At 45.4% G+C, this 25,675-nt stretch overlaps 1 protein-coding gene across 1 annotated transcript in view; it reads right to left on the reverse strand.

Moving 5' to 3' along the window:
* Positions 1 to 1,374: 1,374 nt before the first annotated feature.
* LOC124720144 (poly [ADP-ribose] polymerase tankyrase-1-like) overlaps positions 1,375 to 25,675 on the reverse strand; it is a 31,278-nt gene continuing 6,977 nt past the window's right edge. The window contains exon 3 of the mRNA XM_047245447.1: positions 1,375 to 2,037. Within this exon, the coding sequence (XP_047101403.1) occupies positions 1,551 to 2,037 (487 nt within the window). The 3' untranslated portion in view covers positions 1,375 to 1,550. The remainder of the gene's footprint in view (positions 2,038 to 25,675) is intronic.

A 25,675-nucleotide genomic window follows, 5' to 3' on the forward strand; every position in this document is an offset into this window, starting at 1 on the left:
GCAGCCTATTCCACACAGTTTATGTTGTAACACGATGTCCTGTGGCTGCACAAAAAGCATTATGCAACATGGTGGCGTTGCTGTCAGGGTTACTCCGAGCCATAATCCGTGGGAAGCGATCATCCACTGCATTACTGGCCCTTGGGCAGCCTGAGCGAGGGATGTCATCGACAGTTCCTCTCACTCTTTATCTCCTCCATGTCTGAACAACATCACTTTGATTCACTCTGAGACGCCTGGACACTTCCCTCCTTGAGAGCCCTTCCTGACACAAACAATGCGAACGCAATCAGACCGTAGTACTGATCGTCTAGGCAGGGTTGAACTACAGACAACACTAGCCATGCACCTCCTTCTTGGTGGAATGACTGGAACTGATCAGCTGTCGGACTCCCTCCGTCTAATAGGCGCTGCTCATACATGGTTATTTACATCTTTGGGTGGGTATAGACAACTCTGAACAGTAAAATAGACTGTTTCCGTGATACAGTAGCCAAAGTCAACATCTATTTTCAGGAGTTCTGGGAACTGGGGTGATGCAAAACTGTTTTTCATGTATGTAATTGGCTTAGAATAACATGTAAACATAATCTTAAATTACTCTAGATGAGATACAGCTCTGAGCATTGTTTGATAGATTGTTACATTGACTCTTAAGGCCAGATTAATAATATTTTACCTTTTATATCTTTAAGTTGTCGTGATCTTACGGTTTCCACTTTGTGCAGCATACTACATGGAAGAACCAGTCAGTAACTGTTTTACCAAAGATGATTTATTTTCATGTATGTGGACTCCTTCAATGAAAATTTCTGTGGGTGTATGCCTTATCATAAATTTTGGAAATTGTTGCATTGTGAACACATTTGCATCTCCGCAAGACATGGACATAATTAGTGAGTGTGTTTCTCTTGTAAATGCTTGTCCTTGGCAAGTAAGAAAATTCTTGATGTTTTTAAGAAGCGCTGTAATATCTTTATGGTATTGTAAGAAGAATGGTTTGTTTTGAGTAATCATTGTTATTTTTTCCACAGCTACTGTGATACTGTATTACATTATTCTGAGACACAAACTAAGCCTCTGGGGTTTCCTTGGGGATGACTGATGTTCCTGCTCAATACAACGTGCTCTTTTTCTGTTCAGACGACTGTCTTTCATCATAACTGTTTACTTAAAGTCATACTTGACGGACACTCACTGGCAGTGTTTGCAAATTGTGCAGTTGGCTGAATAAATAAATTGTTGTTGATTAAATTGAAGATTTATTGTTACTGTAGCCAGCAACTTACCGCAACAGTACAGCGCCTTACTGCCCCACTGGCTGTGGTGTTATGTGTAATAGCATATTTTTACCAGTTACTTTACAATAATGAATTTAGTTAAAAACATGTTTATTATTAATGATATACGTTTCGATTATTGTTGAGTTTTCATGGAAGGAAACTCGCTTCTTGCTACACACATTAGTGTATATGAATCTCACATTGTCGCTACTGTTGTGATTTTACTAGAGCAGTGATCTATTTACTTCAGAGGTGTGTATTGTAGTGCTAGTCTCGTGTTATCCTGTCTATCCAGTGTTGGTGGTTGAACTGCCTGGCGCGGTCCACTGGGGTTTTCCCCTTGTGATTCCTGGCTCCGCTGTCAGCCCCTGCATCGAGTAGTGCAGTCGCCTCCTCTGTGCGGCCATGCTCAGCCGCGAAGTGCAGCGGCGTGTCCCCGTCCACATTCCTGGCATTGGGGTCTGCAGAGGCCGCCGCCAGCAGCCGCACCACGGCCGGCCGGCCGCCCCATGCAGCCCAGTGCAGCGGCGTGTTCTGGACCCAGTTCCCGGCGCCCACCTCCGCGCCAGCCCCCACCAGACAGCTCGCCGCTTCCACGTGACCCTCCCAGGCTGCCCAGTGCAGCGCAGTGTTCTTGTTCCCATCCGTTGCACCCACATCAGCCCCAGCTGCCAGCAGCATCTGCAGCTCTTGCACTGTCCCATCGTTAGCTGCCTTGATCAGCCTCCTGCCTTTCTCCGCTGCAGAGAGGGCCCTACACAAAACACAGAAACTCTCATACTTTCCTTCAGACACACACTTCTGATGAAGAAGCGTATCAGAGTGGTACAACTGTAACCAATTCTATAACTCATCTCTCTGACAACTGATAAATCTCCCATCTGTGATACAGAACACTGAGAAAGTTGTTTTATATTAACGTACAGATGCACAGTTACGTCATTCTCTCAAATTCTTCATGCACTCTCCACAAAAAATTCCTACACTCCAACTCTCAAGATACAAAGTTATCACATTTTGTCACTTTAATTCGTGATCGTTAGTTTTTTGACCTTAGAATTCAGTCATTATAGAAGTTGTTGCCTTCCACTTCGTTCAGCCATTACTACGTCTCTGTGTGCAGCAGTCCTCTCTGACACTTGCAAATGTGACACATAATGCTAATGACGTCTCCTGCTATTTAAAGAGAAGTTTCTGTTATTACAGGAGCAAAAGTAAACCCAATTATCAACAAGTTTCTTGACACAAACTCGTCAAACAGAGAAAGCTACTGTTAACCAGGAAACCATTTAGTAGTGACGTTTAGGGTACAGCAATGATACCAAACTGGACTCCTCTACCCCTACACACAATCACACTCATTGACAGATGCACATACACACAAGAACTAACACAAACAAACAAACACACACACACACACACACACACACACACACACACACACACACACACATAGAGAAAGAGAGAGAGAGATAGAGAGAGAGAGAGAGAGAGAGAGAGAGGGAGACAAAGAGAGAGAGATAGAGAGAGAAAGAGAAAGAGAAACTTTCGTCTTATATTCCTCTGGCCGTGATGCTCCTTAAGGCGACAGCGAGATCATGAGAGTAAATTAAAGTTTAATGTACTTGTCTCGATATGACAACCGTTGGAAAGTAAATCTTGTTTCCTGGAAAGTGCTGCAGTATATAATTTAGATGCGACAATCTCGCTAGGATGGGTCTAAACGAAAATACCTACATGCTGATACAACACACTGTGCGACATGTGTTCAGGAGAAGAATTTAGTAACATTTTCTGAAACTAAAGTCAATTAAGAAGTAATGGTAAATGACGTATTAAATTACTGAATCCAATATCCGCTGATCGATAAAATATATAATTCCTTTTTCTAGAAATATTTTGGGCAGACAGATTTGCAAATGTTGCTGATTCTATCGAAAATCATACAGCTGACATACTCAAAACTCATTTTATAGTGATAACTGCATGAGATAATAATGGTTCTTTTCTATATAGAGAGAAACAGACGTGAATCCTGAATGACTGTACAGGAACCAACAGCTCTGAAGCCCTTTTGACTCCCACAGTGTTTCACTTGGTGTGGTCCCGGTGAAGGCAGTGTATTTATGTTTGCCTTGCACACATGTTTGAGTGTGTGTGTGTTTTGTGCGTGTGTGTTTTGTGTGTGTGTGTGTAGTCTGGTGAAGGTGTTCCCACGGTGTGACACTGAATGTTTGAAGCAGTGCTACTTATTTTTTAAATGCACAGATCACTGACAGACGTCAAAGTCACATCTCCAGATTCAAAAAACTCCTACAGATGAGAGCCAGTCTCTGAGCTGTTTGGGCAATTTAATACGGAGCTGTGGAAGCTGCTTCACAAACAGGCGTTAAACTATCATTACTGGTACTTTAATGGTAATCATTTATAACCTGACCAGAATCAGTGACAATTTAAGACACTTGATCTACTACGGTTTCTCATTACGACTGAATATTTTATGGAATCCCCACTTTAATTACAGCTTGCTGCCTCATCAGTACACCCAGTGCATGATACCCTCTCCTCCAATCCAACAGATTTTCTGGGTGGACAAGATGCTGCAAGTCTATATTCTGTTAGATCAGTCGTATGTGGGCTTCTGGGCCACAAAGTTTATCGCTGTTAAAAAATGATCCGCTACTCTGTACTCTAAATCTGTTGCTGAAGCAGCCACACACAATTTCTACAGAGCGATGAGTCTTTGCCTTTCATATGTGTGGTTATTGTGGCTGGTAGTGGTACCACCCAGCATGGGCGTGCCTCAGCTGTGAACCGATGATAGCCACCATCTGTACACGAGTGATCTCTGATGGGGTGTGGTGTAGCAGACAATTTATTGAGTGGTGTTTCTAGCACTGATGTACAATAGATTTGGTGGAGACCTGCAAACCATGCCCAAAATTGCATGCATGAAAATGAAAACTACACGCCATAAGCTTTCCTAGCATTTTCTCCCATATTTTTACAAATATTTCATACATATAAACTTTGTTAGTAATAATGAGTCACTCCCAATTCTTTCAGTATTTAGCAGCAGTCCTTCCACTGCCCAAAAATTTTCCTAACAGAACACAGCCAGTGGTGTGTCACTTTCTATGTAATGACAGCATCTTCAAGACTGCCTTTAGTGTCACAATGCTACAGTACATGCAGATGTAGGATCTCAAACCATGGGACTGACTGTGCTCCCATAAATTAAAAGTTCGCTCTCTGCATATGGATTACTGTACGTAGTATACTAACAGGAAATGGGGTAACTTATGATTCACTCTGAAATGTAAGAATGACTTTATAAAATATTTGTTATACTTAACGAACTTTTAGCCGAATGATTCTCAAAACAGTGTTTTTCATTTATAATTTTGGCGCACAATTTTTCCTCTCTAGTGATGAAAAATAATGTTTCACCTCATGAAAGTAGCAGGAACACAAACCTACTATAAAAATAACACTCCTGGAAATGGAAAAAAGAACACATTGACACCGGTGTGTCAGACCCACCATACTTGCTCTGGACTCTGCGAGAGGGCTGTACAAGCAATGATCACACGCACGGCACAGCGGACACACCAGGAACCGCGGTGTTGGCCGTCGAATGGCGCTAGCTGTGCAGCATTTGTGCACCGCCGCCGTCAGTGTCAGCCAGTTTGCCGTGGCATACGGAGCTCCATCGCAGTCTTTAACACTGGTAGCATGCCGCGACAGGGTGGACGTGAACCGTATATGCAGTTGACGGACTTTGAGCGAGGGCGTATAGTGGGCATGCGGGAGGCCGGGTGGACGTACCCCCGAATTGCTCAACACGTGGGGCGTGAGGTCTCCACAGTACATCGATGTTGTCGCCAGTGGTCGGCGGAAGGTGCACGTGCCCGTCGACCAGGGACAGGACCGCAGCGACGCACGGATGCACGCCAAGACCGTAGGATCCTACGCAGTGCCGTAGGGGACCGCACCGCCAATTCCCAGCAAATTAGGGACACTGTTGCTCCTGGGGTATCGGCGAGGACCATTTTCAACCGTCTCCATGAAGCTGGGCTATGGTCCCGCACACCGTTAGGCCGTCTTCCGCTCACGCCCCAACATCGTGCAGCCCGCCTCCAGTGGTGTCGCGACAGGCGTGAATGGAGGGACGAATGGGGACGTGTCGTCTTCAGCGATGAGAGTCACTTCTGCCTTGGTGCCAATGATGGTCGTATGCGTGTTTGGCGCCGTGCAGGTGAGCGCCACAATCAGGACTGCATACGACCGAGGCACACAGGGCCAACACCCGGCATCATGGTGTGGGGAGCGATCTCCTACACTGGCCGTACACCACTGGTGATCGTCGAGAGGACACTGAATAGTGCACAGTACATCCAAACCGTCATCGAACCCATCGTTCTACCATTCCTAGACCGGCAAGGGAACTTGCTGTTCCAACAGGACAATGCACGTCCGCATGTATCCCGTGCCACCCAACGTGCTCTAGAAGGTGTAAGTCAACTACCCTGGCCAGCAAGATCTCCGGATCTGTCCCCCATTGAGCATGTTTGGGACTGGATGAAGCGTCGTCTCACGTGGTCTTAACGTCCAGCACGAACGCTGGTCCAACTGAGGTGCCAGGTGGAAATGGCATGGCAAGCTGTTCCACAGGACTACATCCAGCATCTCTACGATCGTCTCCATGGGAGAATAGCAGCCTGCATTGCTGCGAAAGGTGGATGTACACTGTACTAGTGCCGACATAGTGCATGCTCTGTTGCCTGTGCCTATGTGCCTGTGGTTCTGTCAGTGTGATCATGTGATGTATCTGACCCCAGGAATGTGTCAATAAACTTTCCCCTTCCTGGGACAATGAATTCACGGTGTTCTTATTTCAATTTCCAGGAGTGTAATTCACTTATAATAAGATGTTTTGAGAGGCCCCCGGCCAGGGTGGCCGAGCGGTTCTAGGCGCTACAGACTGGAACCGCGCGACCGCTACGTTCGCAGGTTCGAATCCTGCCATGGGCATGGATATGTGTGATGTCCTTAGGTTAGATCGGTATATGTAGTTCTAAGTTCTAGGGAACTGATGACCTTAGAAGTTAAGTCCCATAGTGCTCAGAGCCATTTGAACCATTTGAGAGACAGTATGTGCCATAAGCAATAATTGAAGTGAAATTAATCTAATGCACTAAGAAAGAAGAAACCAATCACACTGAAAACAATGAACATGCACTGAAGTGAAATGATACCCTGGAAAACCACTCAGAAAAGTTGAATTTGCAAAGTAATGTAATGAACATTAGTGACAGTTTAAATTTTGTTTCACATCACGACCGCAAGTTAGATTTCCTGCTTAGCATGAACAAGGACTTTAACAGATTTTTTAATCCTTCACTTTGAGAGACAGTTAATAGGATTTCTTTTCTTGAAAATAGTGATTTAGTGCATTGGTGATCAGTATATTTCGGTTTAGGAATGCACTTGAATTCCGTGTGTTTGTAAGTTGCTCTGTTGGTGAACATGTTTTTTCCATCATGCAGCTCCATTCATCGTTTGTCTACTATTCAGAATTGCAGGCAAAGTAAACTTGGAGGGATAGGAAGCTGTATAATTTATCTGTGATGGGAACATTATCACAAATTACCTCCTACCTGCTGGCTCTGAGTTTTGTGGTCAGCAAGGGATTATTTAGATTATTCCCTGAAAAAAAAAACTGTGTCCAACTAATACTCAGAAACAGAATCTAGCTTGTGATTTATTAGATCTACATTGATCGAAGTGTATATGCTAGATGCTTCATATGGAATGAGAATGCATTTGGACATAGCAGTAATTTCTTGTCTTTCGTGACGTTCAGTTCCGTGGCTTGAGATCCAACATCTGCATGTCCTGTAGCATTGTTACAGTAAAGATGGTCTTCAAGGTGCTGTCATTACACATGAAGGAATACACCACTGCCTGTGTTCTGTTTGGAAATGTTGTGAACAGTTGAAATACTACTGCTAAATGCTTTTACCAATGGTATAAGTCTTCATGAAAGTTACCACTTGTATCTTGTAAGTAATTTTTGTGTCACAGCCGTCTAGCCTTTGAAGCACTGACATACGGTTATGTTCCTAACTAACTCAAACCATATTGTAAATTGTGGGAAAATACATAAGATCCGCAAGCATTTATGGAGATGATATTTAGGCTAGTTTTATGAGCTGGAACTGTTTCGTAGTCAATTACTGGTCTCGCTGTTCAAACGTGTGCAGTTTTCTGCAAATTTTAGTTCCTGTTGAACTGCTAACTGATTTATGAGCATATTCCTTACATATCTTCTTCATCTTGGAAACCTGAAGTCCTTGTCATATTACGAGATGTGATTTAAAATCAGAAGCATGTGATGTTGCTGGCAGCAGCCATCCCATACTAATCTGCGTATAGTGGTGTCATAAGATGCTGACTAACGATGACTGTGGATGCCTCGTTAATTATAACACTGTATATCATGTTAGTCACTCATCCGTTAAATCGCATTTTGCTCACAGTCATATTAAAAATTGTTTTTCACTCAGTCATATGCATTGTCAAACCCAATTATCATTCTCGCTGGATGTGATTTACAAGCTGAGGTCTGATATAAAATATATCTGTACATTCTGGCAATAGATCTGACATGTTCCTAGCTATAGTACTACGAAAACTGCATTGAGTTCGATTCTTTATGAGAGCAGTTTTAATTGGTTGGTTGGTGTGGTGAGTAAAGGGATCAAACTACGCTGTCATCTGTCCATTACCCAACATTCAAACAGCTCTCAGGTTAAAAACATTACCAAAACGATTTCGGGAAAGTAAAAGGCGAAAGACTGACTCGAAACCACACTGAAGAAGAAAACAAAAAAGGCTAACAAAAGTGGAAAACGTAAACTAAAAGGAAAAACAGTGGATGGTATCAGAGCAATGCAGCAGATGGCCAGGACTGGGTGATCACAACAGGAATAAAGGATGAGCGAGCCACTCTGCAACACACTAAAACCTCCAGCCTTAAAGACAAGGCTAGACGAACTTGGACAGGGAAAATACGAACACCAAGACTAACAAACAGCAAAGAAAGAGTGAGGAAGAGTTAAAATAAAGATAGAAAAAGCCAGATGCTCATCATTAGATTGTGTGATAAAAATTCCCCTCACAAATAAAACGTAAAACGATGTCAACTGTTAAGACATTGACTCCCAACACCGTTAACAGTGTGATGGGAAGGTTAAAAGTCCACTGCAGAGCAACTAAACTAGGGCAGTCCAGTGAGATGAGGACGACAGTCAAGTGGGACCTACAGCAACACTGAGGTACGTCCTAGCGACGGAGGAGGTGTCTATGTGTCAGCCAGGTGCGGCTGACGTGGGGTTAGCAAAGGACAACAGACTCCCTGCGAGTGGCTTGCATGGATGATTATCACAGATTTGTATTCTCCTTGACAACACATAGTTTATTTGGTGTACTGACCGTGTGTCATTAAGCATCCCAGATTCTGAAAACTTTACAGCATAAGACCAACTGGAGATCAGTCTCCAGTGCGAAGATTTCCAGAGTTGGTATACTGGTAGCGTGTTTGGTCAGCCTGCCAGCAAGTTCACTGCCCAGGATCCCAGCATGTCCTGGGGTCCTAATGTAGGTCACCGAATGTCCGCTGTCGCCGAGGGCACAAAGAGACTGCTGGATAGTTAACAGCAAAGGGTGGTAAGGGAAGCACTGATAGAGAGCTTGTGCGCTACTTAGAGAGTCACTAGAGATGACGAAGGACTCACCTGTGCAGGAATAGATATGCTGAAGAGTGCGCGAGATAGCTACCAACTGTGCAGTGAAAACACTGACGCAATCCAGCTAGGAGCTCTGTTCAGCATGTCTAACGTGAGCATAAGTGAAGCCAACAAGAGCCATTGAGCCATCTGTATAGACTGTTTCTGAGTCCTGAAACTCACCAACAATAGAGAAAAACTGCCAGTGGAGGCCACAGGTAGAACTGAGCCTTTTGGGCTTTGCGATAGGTCCAGACGAACCGGTGGCTGTGGTATGGACCACAATGTGAACAGATAGAAAAGTGATTTTTCTGACGTTTCGCCAGCACGAGTGGCTGGCATTGTCAAAGCTTCACCCTCCATTGCCGGTGGTGAACTGGAGCCGAGCTCGCGGCCGCAGACTGTATGTACCTGGCGCGCCAACGTCCCAGGGCTTCTCCGCGGTCATTTCCGGTGCGGTTCTCCTCTTGCTACCTGCGACGGCCTTTCGCTGCAGTACGGGCAGCCAGGATCCGTTTACCTTAAGGCTTTCCTCTTGCTTGTTGAAACTATCAGCTTCTCTAAACAAGCGCGTGTGGTAGTGCTTCTCTACAGCAGGAACTTGCGTGTCGGCGAATTTTATTACGTGGTCGGTCTCATTCAGTGCATGCTCTGCCATGGTCGATTTCTCCACCTGCCCCAACCTGCAATGTCGCTTATGCTCTTTAATCCTGGTGTTAATTGATCGTCCAGTCATTCCAACATAAACTTTTCCACATGTGCGTGGTATACGGTATATTCCCGACATTGCAAGTGGGTCGCTTTTCTCCTTCGCCGATCTAAGACACTCTTTGATCTTCCTTGTCGGTTTGAAAATCGTCTTTACGCCGTGTTTGCGCAATATACGGCCGATTCTGTCCGTCACTCTGGGAATGTATGGCAGAAAGGCCGTGCCCGACATTTCTTTTTCTGGTTCCTTACTTCGCCGAGTGTTTGGCTCTGTTACACTGCTAATGTAATTTGTGGAGTACCCATTGCTCCGCAGAGCAGTTTCCAGGTGTTGCATTTCTCGTTTGAGGTGTTGAGGTTCACATATTCGTCCTGTTCTCGTTACGAGCGTACTAATCATGCCTCTTCTCTGGCTCGGGTGGTGTTTTGACAGATTGAGCAGTTATCGGTCCGTGTGTGTCGGTTTCCGATACACGCTGTGTCCCAGGTTTTCGCCGTCCCTTGTGACCAGCACATCTAGAAATGGCAGTTTCTTGTCCTTTTCTACTTCCATGGTAAATGTTATGTTGGCATGGAGGCTGTTCAAGTGTCTTAGGAATTCACCGAGTGGTTTCCACACCACGAAAGTATCATCGACGTACCTGTACCACACCTTAGGTTTGCAAGTCGCCGAGTCCAGTGCCTGTGCTTCGAATTGTTCCATGAAGAAGTTGGCCACCACTGGACTGAGAGGACTACCCATGGCGACACCTTCCAGCTGTTCGTAGAAATCGCCATTCCACGTGAAATAGCTCGTGGTGAGACATGCATGGAAGAGCTTTTTGATGTCTTGCGGGAACATGGAACCGATGTGCTCCAGAGCTTCACTAAGTGGCACTTTCGTAAATAACGAAACAACATCAAAACTGACCAGGATGTCGTTTGGCGCAAGTTTCAGTTTCTTCAGCTTCTCAATGAAATGTCCTGAGTCCTTAATGTATGTGTCGGTCTTCCCCACGTGTGGCTGGAGCAAAGAGGCCAAGTGTTTCGCCAGTTTATACGTTGGTGAGCCAGGAGCGCTAACGATCGGTCTCAGTGGAACGTTGTTCTTATGGATCTTGGGTAATCCATACAGCCGAGGCGGTAGGGCTTCTGTGTTGCGCAGGTTTCTTTGTATGTCCGCCGGAAGAGAAGACGCCTTGATTAATCGATTCGTATTCCGAGTGATACGCTGCGTTGGATCTGCGCTTAGTTTTCGGTACGTCGTCGGATCTAATAGGTCTCGGATCTTTTGCTCATAATTTTCGGTCTTCATTATGACGGTCGCATTCCCCTTATCGGCAGGCAGTACCAACATACACTTGTCGGCGTTGAGATTCTTAATGGCTTGTACCTCTTCTTTCTTCATGTTGCAAGCTGGTGGTTTTGCTCGGCGCAGTATCCTGGCTGTTACAGTGCGTATTTCCTCTGCCCTTTCACAAGGAAGGGTCCGAATGGCTGCTTCGGTGTTGGCAATGATGTCCTCCATAGGTATAGTTCTCGGGATGATAGCGAAATTCCCTCCTTTTTGAAGAACAGACAATTCCTCTTCGGTCAATTGTCGTTCAGTGAGGTTGACCACTGTGTGTGACATGTCGGGAATCGTCTTGTCGGTCTGCTTCCGGCATCTTTCAAACTTTTTCTTTTGCCGCTCGGTGCAGCGCTCGAGTTCGTTCTGCATGCTCCTGTGAGTGATGCTGTCGATCTTGTCCCAGTCGTCTCGATGCATTCTGCTACTTAGTTGATAGAAAATGTTCAGAAGTTCCCGATCCGTTCTTGCCAAGTCTCTCCGTGTTGTATGTATTCGCTCACGAAGAAAAGCTCGTTCCATTCTGTCGTAGATACGATGTGCTTGGGCGGTGGTGAATAGGCGCTTGCATCTCAAGAACTTCGGTGTAGCACATTCATCTCGGCACCGTGACAGAAAGGCGAGAGAGTACATCAGTCGCGCTTTCTTCTTCCGTCGTTGGTCAAGGCGTCGGTACAATCTGCAAATCTCCTCCCCGTAGAGGCATAACACAAAATTGTTAAGGCTTTGGTGGCCACTTGTTGACAAACTGCCTATTGGCTTCTGTCTCGGGTTCTTCGGCCGACGTTCATCTAATGATTTTTCTGACGTTTCGCCAGCACGAGTGGTTGGCATTGTCAAAGCTTCACCCTCCATTGCCGGTGGTGAACTGGGGCCGAGCTCGCGGCCGCAGACTATATGTACCTGGCGCGCCAACGTCCGAGGGCTTCTCCGCGGTCATTTCCGGTGCGGTTCTCCTCTTGCTACCTGCGACGGTCGTTCGCTGCAGTATGGGCAGCCAGGATCCGTTTACCTTAACGCTTTCCTCTTTCTTGTTGAAACTATTAGCGTGTTTTTGTATTTCTACAGCTACTCTGAACAAGCGCGTGTGATAGTGCTTCTCTACAGCCAGAACTTGCGTGTCGGAGAATTTTATTACGTGGTCGGTCTCATTCAGTGGATGCTCTGCCACGGCCGATTTCTCCACCTGCCCCAACCTGCAATGTCGCTTATGCTCTTTAATCCTGGTGTTAATTGATCGTCCAGTCATTCCGACATAAACTTTTCCGCATGTGCGTGGAATACGGTATATTCCCGACATTGCAAGTGGGTCTCTTTTGTCCTTCGCCGATCTAAGACACTCTTTGAACTTCCTTGTCGGTTTGAAAATCGTCTTTACGCCGTGTTTACATATAGTCTGCGGCCGCGAGCTCGCCTCCAGTTCACCACCGGCAATGGAGGGTGAATCTTTGACAATGCCAGCCACTCGTGCTGGCGAAACTCCAGAAAAATCATTAGATGAACGTCGGCCGAAGAACCCGAGACAGAAGCCAATAGGCAGTTTGTCAACAAGTGGCCACGAAAGCCTTAACAATTTTGTACATAGAAAAGTGATAGAAGGAAAGTGTCGAGATCAGTAAGAAGCAAACACAAATTGCAATTGGCATCCCCAATGTGCGCTGCTGTTGTCAGGGATGGTTCAAATGGCTCTGAGCACTATGGGACTCAACATCTAGGTCATAAGTCCCCTAGAACTTAGAACTACTTAAACCTAACTAACCTAAGGACATCACACACACCCATGCCCGAGGCAGGATTCGAACCTGCGACCGTAGCAGTCCCGCGGTTCCGGACTGTAGCGCCAGAACCGCTAGACCACCGCGGCCGGCTTGTCAGGGATGGTTAGCCATATTGGGGAAAGGAGATCATAATTTGAATGGTAAGGCGAATAATGAATATGGGAAGTATAATTTGCAAGCAACTGCTGTCACCTAATTCGCAATGGAGGAACACCAGCCTTTACAAGGACGCTGGTTTGGGAAGCTCCTGTCGCACAGTGGTGTATAGAGTCCAGCAGCTGGAATGCTGAGGGCAAAGCAGAACCACACACCAGGCATCCATAGGAAAGAAGGGACTGCAAAGTGCTTTGCACAGCTGCAGCAGTGTAGGGCGATCAGCGCCCCATTCATTGTGGTGCAGGCACTGAGTAACAGTAACATGTTGCCAGCACATTTCCTTAAGCTGACGAAGATGGGGAAGCCAAGTTAAGCAAGTATCAAAGACCAGTCCTAAAAAGCAGAATGTCTCCACTACGAAACGATAAAATACCTGACGGCTTACCAGAGAGGACATTATCATCGTTGATAAAGAACGTCCGTCCTCAGAGACCAAAAACAGGAAAAGTTAACGTAATATTGGTAAACTGCAGGAGTATCCAGGGCAAGGTTCCTGAATTAGTATCTCTTATTGAAGGAAATAGTGCGCATATAGTATTAGGAACGGAAAGTTGGTTAAAACCGGAAGTGAACAGTAACGAAATCCTAGACACAGAATGGAATATATACCGCAAGGATAGGATAAACGCCAATGGTGGAGGAGTATTTATAGCAGTAAAGAATTCAATAATATCCAGTGAAGTTATTAGCGAATGCGAATGTGAAATAATCTGGGTTAAGCTAAGTATCAAAGGTGGGTCAGATATGATAGTCGGATGCTTCTATAGACCACCTGCATCAGCAACCGTAGTAGTTGAGCGCCTCAGAGAGAACCTGCAGAACGTCGTGAAGAAGTTTCGTGATCATACTATTGTAATAGGGGGAGACTTCAATCTACCAGGTATAGAATGGGATAGTCACACAATCAGAACTGGAGCCAGGGACAGAGACTCTTGTGACATTATCCTGACTGCCTTGTCCGAGAATTACTTCGAGCAGATAGTTAGAGAACCAACTCGTGAAGCTAACGTTTTAGACCTCATAGCAACAAATAGACCGGAACTTTTCGACTCCGTGAATGTAGAAGAGGGTATCAGTGATCATAAGTCAGTGGTTGCATCAATGACTACAAGTGTAATAAGAAATGCCAAGAAGGGAAGGAAAATATATTTGCTTAACAAGAGTGATAGGGCACAAATCGCGGAATATCTGAGTGACCACCATCAAACGTTCATTTCTGAGGAAGAGGATGTGGAACAAAAATGGAAAAAATTCAGAAACATCGTCCAGTACGCCTTAGATAAGTTCGTACCGACTAAGGTCCAAAGCGAGGGGAAAGATCCACCGTGGTATAACAATCATGTACGAAAGGTACTACGGAAACAAAGAAAGCTTCATCATAGGTTTAAGAGTAGTCGAATCATAGCTGATAAGGAAAAGCTGAACGAAGCGAAAAAGAGCGTCAAGAGAGCAATGAGAGAAGCATTCAACGAATTCGAACATAAAACATTGGCAAACAATCTAAACAAGAACCCTAAAAAGTTTTGGTCATATGTAAAATCGGTAAGCGGATCTAAATCCCCTATTCAGTCACTCGTTGACCACGATGGCACCGAAACAGAGGACGACCGAAGAAAGGCAGAAATACTGAATTCAGTGTTCCGAAACTGTTTCACTGCGGAAAATCGTAACACGGTCCCTGACTTCAGCCGTCGCACGGACGCCAAAATGGAAAATATTGAAATAAACGATATCGGAATTGAAAAACAACTGCTATCACTTAGTAGCGGAAAAGCATCCGGACCAGACGAGATACCCTTAAGATTCTACAGTGATTATGCTAAAGAACTTGCCCCCTTTCTATCAGCAATTTATCGTAGATCGCTGGAAGAACGTAAAGTACCTAGCGACTGGAAGAAAGCGCAGGTCGTTCCCATTTTCAAGAAGGGTCATAAATCAGATGCGAATAATTATAGGCCTATTTCGCTTACGTCAATCTGTTGTAGAATAATGGAACATGTTTTGTGTTCTCGTATTATGACGTTCTTAGATAATACAAATCTCCTTCATCATAACCAACATGGATTCCGCAAACAGAGATCATGTGAAACTCAGCTCGCCCTATTTGCCCAAGAAATTCACAGTGCCGTAGACACTGGCGAGCAGATTGATGCCGTATTCCTGGACTTCAGGAAGGCATTTGATACGGTTCCGCACTTACGTTTAGTGAAAAAAATACGAGCTTACGGAATATCGGACCAGGTTTGTGATTGGATTCAGGATTTCCTAAAAGAAAGAACACAACATGTCATTCTTAACGGTTCAAAAATCTGCAGATGTAGAGGTAATTTCGGGAGTACCGCAAGGAAGCGTGATAGGACCTTTATTGTTTACAATATACATAAATGACTTAGTTGACAACATCGGTAGCTCCGTGAGGCTATTTGCAGATGACACGGTTGTCTACAAGAAAGTAGCAACATCAGAAGACTCGTACGTACTCCAGGAAGACCTGCAGAGGATTAATGCATGGTGCGACAGCTGGCAGCTTTCCCTAAACGTAGATAAATGTAATATAATGCGCATACATAGGGGCAGAAATCCATTCCAGTACGATTATGCCATAGGTGGTAAATCATTGGAAGCGGTAACGACCGTAAAATACTTAGGAGTTACTATCCGGAGCGATCTGAAGTGGAATGATCACATAAAACAAATAGTGGGAAAAGCAGGCGCCAGGTTGAGATTCATAGGAAGAATTCTAAGAAAATGTGACTCATCGACGAAAGAAGTAGCTTACAAAACGCTTGTTTGTCCGATTCTTGAGTATTGCTCATCAGTATGGGACCCTTACCAGGTTGGATTAATAGAAGAGATAGACATGATCCAGCGAAAAGCAGCGCGATTCGTCATGGGGACATTTAGTCAGCGCGAGAGCGTTACGGAGATGCTGAACAAGCTCCAGTGGCGGACACTTCAAGAAAGGCGTTACGCAATACGGAGAGGTTTATTATCGAAATTACGAGAGAGCACATTCCGGGAAGAGATGGGCAACATATTACTACCGCCCACATATATCTCGCGTAATGATCACAACGAAAAGATCCGAGAAATTAGAGCAAATACGGAGACTTACAAGCAGTCGTTCTTCCCACGCACAATTCGTGAATGGAACAGGGAAGGGAGATCAGATAGTGGTACAATAAGTACCCTCCGCCACACACCGTAAGGTGGCTCGCGGAGTATAGATGTAGATGTAGATGTAGATGTAGATGTACATTAAGTAGTTGGTCATCAAGGTAAAGTACCAGATGGAGATGGCAGTACAACAAAAACAGAAGGGCATGACAAGTCTTGGCAGCTGAACACTGAAACCTGTGAGTGAGGACCCACTGCTGCACCTTTTGTATAACTTCCAGCAGTCGACGTTCAGCCACACCAACAGAAGAGGAGCAAAGGGAAATACAAAAATCATCAGCATATAGGTGGGGAGATACTGAGGACCATTAACGATGATTAAAAAGATCGGAACGCTCAGGACAGAGCCGTGTGGGACCCCATTCTCTTGGATGTGAGGCGGACAGTGTGAGGCACCAGCTCGAGCTCTGAAATGCGTAGCGACAAAAAGTTCCGTATAAAAATCGGGAGCGGGCCCCAAAGACACCACTCATGCAGAGTAGAGAGGATGTGGTGTCGCCAAGTGATATTGTAGGCTTTCGTCAGACCAAAAAAGGTGGAAATGAGGTGCTGACGCCGGGAAAAGACCATTCAGATCGCAGTCTCCGGGTAGAGTAAGTTGTCAGTGGTAGAGCGAACTCGCCAAAAACCGCCCTGGGAGGGAGCCAGAAGACGCTGAGGCTTGAGGAGCCAACGCAACGGCCAGCTCACCATACATTCAAGCAGCTTGCCCAGAAAGTTGGTGAGGCTGATAGGACGATAATAGTCCAAATCTAGCAAGTTCTTACGAGGCTTTAGCACTGGGATGATCATACTCTCCTGGCACTGCGATGGGGAGTCGCCATCGCTCAGGATTCAGTTGATGATGAGAAGGATGTGGCACTGATAATCCACTGACAGACGTTTAAGCTTTTGGGAATTGATGTGGTCTGCCCCAGGGGTTGAGTCAGGAGACTTGGCAAGGGCACTGAGCAATTCCCACTCACTGAAGGGAGCACCATATGTCTCGGATTGGTGTGGAGCGCGAGATAGGAATTGTCGTTTCACCACTGTTTAATTCTCAGATGCTGAGGTGCGAAGACAATGACCCACGAGACATTCTCCAATTATGTGTGGATCGGCATATACAGCTCCATCTCGAAATTCCATGTATACCTGCATGAGTCTCATATCCGTAAAGGCATCTGAACTTGGTCCAGACCTGGGAAGGAGAGGTTCTTGTGCCAATGGTGGAGTTGTATCGTCCCCAATACTACCATCATTCAATGAGCTGACATACCTGGACATGATGCTGTTTGAAGGCAATGACGTGCTCTAGAAATCCATGGTGCTTATGATGTTTAAGGGCCCACCTACAGTCTCTAATGGCCACAGCGATTTTGAGTGACCACCAAGGCACTGACTTCCACTGGGGCAACCTGAGGAACTAGAGATTCAAGATTCAGCTTGGGCAACAATGGTAGTAATGGTGGTCCTATAAAAAGGAGATTCTACAGTTGTAGTGCACTTGAAAGCATCCCATTCAGCCTTGGTAAGAGCCCATATGGGCAAGTGTCCAGGCGATGCTGGGGTAGGGACAGAAAGAGTGGAAAGTGGTCACTACCACACAATTCGTCGTGAGATCTCCAGTGGATATAAAGGAGCAGACCAGGACTGCAAACCAAGGGATCAACGGCTCAGTATGTGTCATATGCCACACTAAAGTGATTGGGGGCACCTGTAATGAGGAGGCAAAAACTGAGCTGAGTTAGTAGATAACTGAAAACCTTACCACAGCAGCAATCTTGATTCCACCCCAAACAAAGTTAGGGGCATTAAAATCACCCAGAAGTAGGAAAAGTGGGGGTGGGGGTGGGACTTGAGAAATTAGGGCAGCTAATACATGGTGCAAAACTTCATCGTCTGGAGGGAGGTATATGTATTGCTGATGGTAATTTCCTGCATTGTCCTCACAGCTCCTAAAAGTGTTTCAAAGGGCATAGGTTCGCTACAGACATAGATAGATGCAGACTCCACCTTGCAGTCTGTCACAGTCAGTACATTTTTTGTAGTACCCATGTCAGGCAGAAAGGGCTGGGGTCGACATCACAGGAAACCACGTTTCCTGAAAAGCAATGCAAAACGCAAATGTAATGCTCAAAAGTTGTCATAATTCAGCGAGGTGGGACAAAAAACCACCGCAGTTCCACTGGAGCAATAGGTAGTCAGTCATTTGGGAATGCATGAAGGGATCAAGGAGACAGTTTATGCCTCAGTGTCACCATGAGTGCTGGTATCCAGGACTGTTGCATCTGAAGCGTCAGCAAGATCTAGGACCTTGAGGGATTCTACGATCTCCACCTCGTCCTCAGACCTGGAACTGCTAGGGACTGGTGGTGTTGGGACCACTGGTGAGCCATAGTAAAGTTAGCTTTGAAAAGCGCGCCACAGCACGTAGCGTGAAGCAGTCGCCCTCCTTTCTCTGACGGTGGTGCTGTTGTCGCAATTGAAGGCTTCGGTGTCTCCCTCTAGAGGGAAAGGGGAAAAGTGGGCTGTTCGCGTGGGTTTATGATTTGGCTGTATGGGCTCTTGTGGAGAGTTTGCAGTTGCGGCATGAAGAAGCGACTTCTCTGCTGGTGCCAGAGGGACATCGCGCAGACCGCGGCATCAGCGTAAGCGACGCGAACAGCGGCTCCATGGTATGCGGCATTAACTGCTCGTCGCGAAAGGAGTCTTCCTGAGCGTGGGTCTGCGAGGGGCCTAATTTGCAGTTCGGCCGTATGCTGTCGACCGGCGAGGAGGTTCTGAAAATCGGCGCGCCTTCCTGCGTCCGTTGAAATGCCTGGCAGCGGGCGGCTCGGCAGAGGTGTTGCGTTGGTTCAGCCTGGGAGTCGTAACGCACCAGAAGTTGAGTACTGATTGTTACAGATTTTCTGAAGTTTAATTGAATTCAATGTACTTATTCATGTTAATTATATCAACCGTATATTTTGGGGATTTCCCGCCATTCATTCAGCGTCTTAGAAAGGGAGGTCCGTTTGTCCCCTTTTGAGGACCGAAGGGGGGCGAGTCAGAGTAAATCTGGGGTTCGGATTGCTTCTTTCCTCTCCCAGCTTACCTACGGGTTTGCTTCAAATGGCTCTGAGCACTATGAGACTTAACATCTGAGGTCATCAGGCCCCTAGAACATATAACTACTTAAACCTAACTAACCTAAGGACATCACACATCCATGCCCGAGGCAGGATTCAAACCTGCGACTGTAGCAGTCGCGCGGTTCTGGACTGAAGCGGCTAGAACCGCTCGGTCACCGCGGCCGGCCACCTACGGGTTTATTCGACTGTTAGCCTCTGCTATGTCTGTGAAAGTCTAAGGCACCAATGGTTGTACTGTTTAAAATGCAAGGCACTAAGAGTGATCCATTCTCTCGCCTACCATAACTGGTATTACTAGACTCACATGTAAAAGGTACTCCAAGAAAGAAGAAAAAATTTCTTTTTCCTCGTAGTAAGAACTAGTCAATTGCATAAGGAATTCCTGCTCATCTGGAAGCTCTAACTTACGTAAATTTGTGTTTATGTATATATGGCTATAATCAAGCAAGGTTGTTAATGTATGCCGTAGTGGATTATTTTATATTGTGTATAGCCAGCAAGAACTGTTGTGTGTTTTTTCTATTCAGTACCTTTTAAGGCTTTTACTCAACGTGCTTACGTGTTTTATACAGTTAGTTGGTTATGAGTGTGTTTTCTTACCATGCAAAAGTTTGCCATTTCATTACGGGTAGAAATTGTTGCCTTGAAAGGAGAATGTTGTAACGGTTTGCAAGTATCAACATGTGGTGCTGGAATTGCTGTGGGAAAACATATGCCCAAATTACCAGCAGTTCAAGCACCATATAGGGGGTAGGACGTATGGTTTTACATCACATCGATATACCATCACCTTGATTTTTTGGGAAATGAACCAACCTCAAAGGGCAAGATGTAGGCACCAGTAGCAACCCTATTGTTTTTCAGTCCTGTATAGATATGCCGAATGAAGTGAACACCCCACTGTTCTAAATTGGTGTGGTGCTTGTCGTCAGATTGCAAGAGAAGGTCCTGGTGGAAAATATTCCCCTCGACCATGTTGTGGGGGACCATGTTGATGGGGGATGACAGGAAGAGGAATATGACTGAGCAGGTCACAGGCGAGCAACGCCCAGGGCTGGGCTCAGGATACTGTCTAATTTAGGACTGCCGCATTTCTCATTTTCGATAATACAGCCACTTCGTCAAACTCGTCCTCCAGGTTCTTGATAAAGAAAATAGAGGCTTTATAGCCAGAAAGCAGTGCTCATCTATTCTGCTGCAGACTAAATAACTTGGCGAACAATGTTCTCTCTTTTCCATACTCCTTTCTTCCTCTCATGGTGTAACTACGGAGGAGAACAATTCAGGATCATATCTGTCAACATTGTAGTTTACCCTGCCCTTCTTAGAGACTGCTGGCGCCAGTCACCAACAAGAGATGACTTGGTGCACTTTATTGTAGGCCGTGCGCCCTGATGCCACGCACTCTGGTCAGAGGGTCTCTCCACAGGCGCCACCCAGCCACAGCAAAGGCCACCTGGCATGATGGCTGTGACCAGGAGTCCTGATTCCCCAAGAAGATGGGCATGTACTGCTTGGCAAATGTGGGGTGTTTGCAGCTCAAACATCAGCAGTGCGATCCCTGTGTTGTTAGGGGGCAAGGACCAAGACGGTACCTGACAGCTGCCCAAGATGGATGGCTACCATGCTGGATAGTAGATGCAGAGAAATCCTCTATGGTGAGGGGGATGACAGAGGACAGTGGGGACATGTTGTGTAATTCCTTACTATGCCTGCTGTTGCATTCCGTCCTCGGCCACTAACTGTTCTGTTGGCACCTACTTTGCTTTGCTTGTAGTGTGCAATGTGTAATGCCAAAGAATCAGATTCAGTGTAACTGTCACCCTTATTTAGCCTTCCTGTGCATAATTCTGATTAAATTTATGTGTGTGTTATCTCTACATTTACACAACACCGTGCTCTCGAAAATTATGGACTACTGCTTTGTATTCGTGGAGGTGACGTCTGATAGCGAGCCAGATGTGTTCCATCAGGTTCACACGCTGCAAATTATGTGGACGAGACAAGAGGAGTTCAGTATCATTCTCCTCCAGTCACTGTACCACAATCCTGTCTTCGTGACAGGGTCATAGTCGTTGAGGAAGACATAAAGCATGAAAATGTACAGGTTATCCGCATTAGTGTACAGGTAATCCTCAGCTGTCATGGTGGCATCGGTGACAGATGTCATTTAAGCCCAGGTGATAGCACCCACCACATACTCCGGCTCTCACTGTGCAGCATATATGGACCTGTGCATCTTTTGGGTAACTGTCCACCTGGACGATGGCATGTCTGGACATGGCCATCAGCATAATGTAACCGAAAGAACATGATTCATCCTACTAGAACATACGTTTCCAGTGATCCACTGTCCAGTCTCGATGAGCCTGCTGCCACTACAGTGGTAGTGACGGTTCTGGCATAACCACGAGCGCCAGAACGAAGAAAAAGAACGCAAGACCAGAGAAGGCAGTGAAACGACATGGGCCAATGGTGCACTGATTAGGGCCGCATCATACCTGCAAGAAGTGTATATAAGCGCCGCTCCTGACAGCCTCGCCTGGACATTTGTGGACAGAATTAGCATGGCATAGCAGAGAGTGCTACGAGAACTGATAGTTGTGATCCACAAATTTTGTGACAGACTTGCCTGAACACTGCATGTTACACAAGATCCTGATTTATATTGCATGTCCCTCATCGTTTGGGACACCTTTGTACATTAAAATTATGCATTGTCAATCTGCTTTAACGAAGTGAAACTATTAAAGTTATTAACTTGAATTGTTATATAGAATTCCGAGAAGGCAGCAACCTATACGAGGCGAGTGGGCAAGACCCAACAGTGGGCGACAAGGATGGGATGGTCCATCGACTTGGCGCTTGCATGTATCTTTTTTAAGTTCCAGATGCTTTGCAGTGCCGCCATCAAAATCAACTTCGCCACTGTCCTGTACACAACGATTTTTGAGTGTCTCTTCCCCCTGATTCACGGGTCCAGATAGCAAAGTGGCCACAGCACATCAAGACACTGCAGGACGACCCCATTGAGGTGGAGCCTTCGCCTCCTCCGTCCCCTCTCGTCCCACCTATAGAGCTGGATCGGCCCACAACACAGCAGTCGCCGCCTTCTACATGTTCTACACCAGGAGGTGGACGCATACCCTTCTGGTGGTATCCAGGGGGGCCATTTTTGCCAGAGCACAGGCCGGATGGCGGGGTACGGCTGGAATCTTGATGTCCCCTGCAGCCACAGCTTTCGGCCCGTCGTTGCGCCTACACTCATGCATCCCCCACCATGGTCGCACTTAATACAAGACCCCTTTAACGAAGACGAAGAACGCAAGACAAGAGAAGGCAGTGAAACGACATGGGCCAATGGTGCACTGATTAGGACCGCACCATGACTGGATTGACACCTGCAAGAAATGAATATAGGCGACGCTCCTGCCAGCCGCGGCCAGACATTAGTGGACAGCATTAGCATGGCCTAGCAGAGAGTGCTACGAGAACTGATAGTTGTGATCCACAAACTGAGAGACAGACTTGCCTGAACATTGCATATTGCACTAGACTAGTTTATATTGCATGTCGCCCATCGCTTGTGACACCTTTTTACATTAAAGTTAAGTATTGTCAATCTTCTTTATAGGAATAAAACTACTAACGTTTTATGCTTAAGTTATTGTGTAGAATTCTGAGAACACAGCATCCATTAGGCACCCTATACGATACGAGTGGGCAAGATCCAACAATGATGATTTAATCTATCCACATGCAAACTTGTATCAGATCATGCAGTATGCATATTCACATTCAACAACGTGTTCCAGGTTCTTGCTGTGAACCACTTGTGCCGGCACCAGAATTCTACTGTGCCGCCAGACCACCACCTGCCCTGCTGTACAAAACTCTGACCTCAGTGTTCTGAGATGAGATGTGGGAGCTCAACACATCACTGTCTGCTCGTGGATTCACTGGCCTCCAGCCACTTTCTCTAGATGCCGACGACTCTGGCACGTTCGAAGCCTCACCGTTTCTGAGGTTATCGTTCGTAGGCACTTAGTCTTTCATAACTTGTGATCTTTTATGTAAGGTGTTTTATGCGTTCGCACAGCCGTCAGCGAGGAAGGTCTTAACTTTCTTCTACCTGTACATCGATGTGCTTATTGGAACCATGCATAACAAAAGTCTTTCTCGACACACGTTCTGCTCTCTTCTTGTTATCCTTACTAACACAATTCTCGACCAGTCTTTTAAATACTGTCGTAGTTTGTTTTGTGTTCTGTTCTAACATTTATTTCCTTCTCCAGTAGTTCCCCCATCGCTTTTTGATATTTTATTAGGATTGCGTCCCTCAGGTTTTCGTAACTCTATAAATTGGTATAATTCCTTTTCTGTCACGTACTTTACTGAGATTCACTAATTTTGAATATACTACATACAATATATTTTAAACTTTTTCCTCGACAGTATGTACACTGTGCTTAACGATGTCGTATGTTTTGCGGTGTGCATGTTTGCTTGTCACCTCAAGCAGAGAGGTACTAGGCATTTCTACAGATTCCCGCTGTGGTCTGTCTCTTTAATAATTTTTTTGTATACTTTCTTCTCGTTGGCTGTTAGCATGCACCTCTTCTTGTGTTACATCACCTGCATTACTTTTATGCACGACATTTGGCAAATGCTTGTCAGTTACCAGTTAGTGATATAACTTCAGAATAAGTGTTCTGTCTTCCATGATTATGTATCACTGTGTGTGAATTGTATTGTCCACCTATAGCGTACGAGGCTTTTAAATGTAAATTGAATCTACAGTTTATGCATGCCCATGGCTGATTGTCCTGGTTCACCAAAGCACGAAGTACTGGAATCTCTGTGGAGCAGGCGTTGTGTTTCCTTAAATTCACGTATGGACTTTGTACCAAAATATAAACTTTACAATTCTTCTTTCGCTCCCATATATCCCCTTGAATAATAAAGAAATTCGTATGTCACACAATAGCTTATTTTATTACGCCTTAATTATATTAAGAAAGCATATTGAATACTGTCATTGTTGCTAATTGAGGGCATGTATACGCATTGTTCACGTGCAAAATACATAATCTTTGACTTTAATAGTAAGTGCATTAGCAATGAAATCACTATATGGTCCTGTGCATTCACTACAAACATATAATGCAGCTCTCTTGGGAGCCTTACTATGCTTCGCAGCAGGTGCATAAACACACTGCCTGTGTCCAGTGGCCTATGGAAGCACAGTGAGGCTAGGACAGAGGAGCATGCTACTCAGAATGCTGCGTGCTTTTGGCACCACGTCAGTAGAGGCCTTGTGTGTGGTTCTGGGGTCTTGCCGCATTGACGTCATTATCCACCACAGAGCGGCGGTGTGCTGGGTCATGAGGGGTACACACTACAAGATTCCAGTAATAACAGGGGAAAACTTTGCAGACATGAGTCAATTAAATAACAGCCACCTTGAGACCTGAAAAATGGACTGGGAGATGACCGACAAAGGCCATCGTGTTTTCTCCTTCTTCCACAATTTACAGGTATAGCTTCATCAGAAGCATACGGATCCAAGCCGTGCCGTTGTTCACATTGCGACTGCGCTTGAACAGAGTGAGCCTTAGCTAGAGTACTACACGCACATGTGTGGCATAAGGGTCTCCTGAACATGTGACATTACATTCAACACCCTCACACATATAAGGTCTGTAACAGAGCATAACGACATCAAAGAAATGCTACGAGACCCAGACAAATAGTGTGCTCTAAGCAACGCAACTGTTAATGTTTCAAGAATACTGCACGAAATCTACAGACGAGGAAACTCATAAGGCAGATCTCAGACAAGCACGTAACAACCACAACAACACGATCCTTGGGAGGACACAAACTCAGACACACCACAGACATTGACGTAGATGCGGGAACAGAAAATGACACAAGCACAGCAATAACATCAGACAAAGACTCATATTATAAGAGGTTCAATACCTAAAACAGACAAAAAAAGATAACTATAAGAAAGGAGGCATCGCATGTGATTTTTTTCATTTACCTGATATGCATTTTCAATGCAACAGTTAAAAATGGGAAGGAAAACGACTAATTGAAGAACTGAGACACTCATTACATCTAAGGAATATGCTATATGGTGAGGCGAATCTTTAGGTACTGTGGTTCCACTCCAGCCTATGACATTGCTTAAAGATAAAAACATCATGCTCAGAGACATACAAGATAACAGCACACATACGACATGTATATGGGTAACTACATCTAGCCATGGCAACACAAATAGTGCAATAGTATGCCCTAGATAAGATCTAATTAGTGTCACTACTCCATAGAC

This window comes from Schistocerca piceifrons, chromosome 11 (assembly GCF_021461385.2).
Source record: "Schistocerca piceifrons isolate TAMUIC-IGC-003096 chromosome 11, iqSchPice1.1, whole genome shotgun sequence".
Taxonomy (NCBI): Eukaryota; Metazoa; Arthropoda; class Insecta; order Orthoptera; family Acrididae; genus Schistocerca; species Schistocerca piceifrons.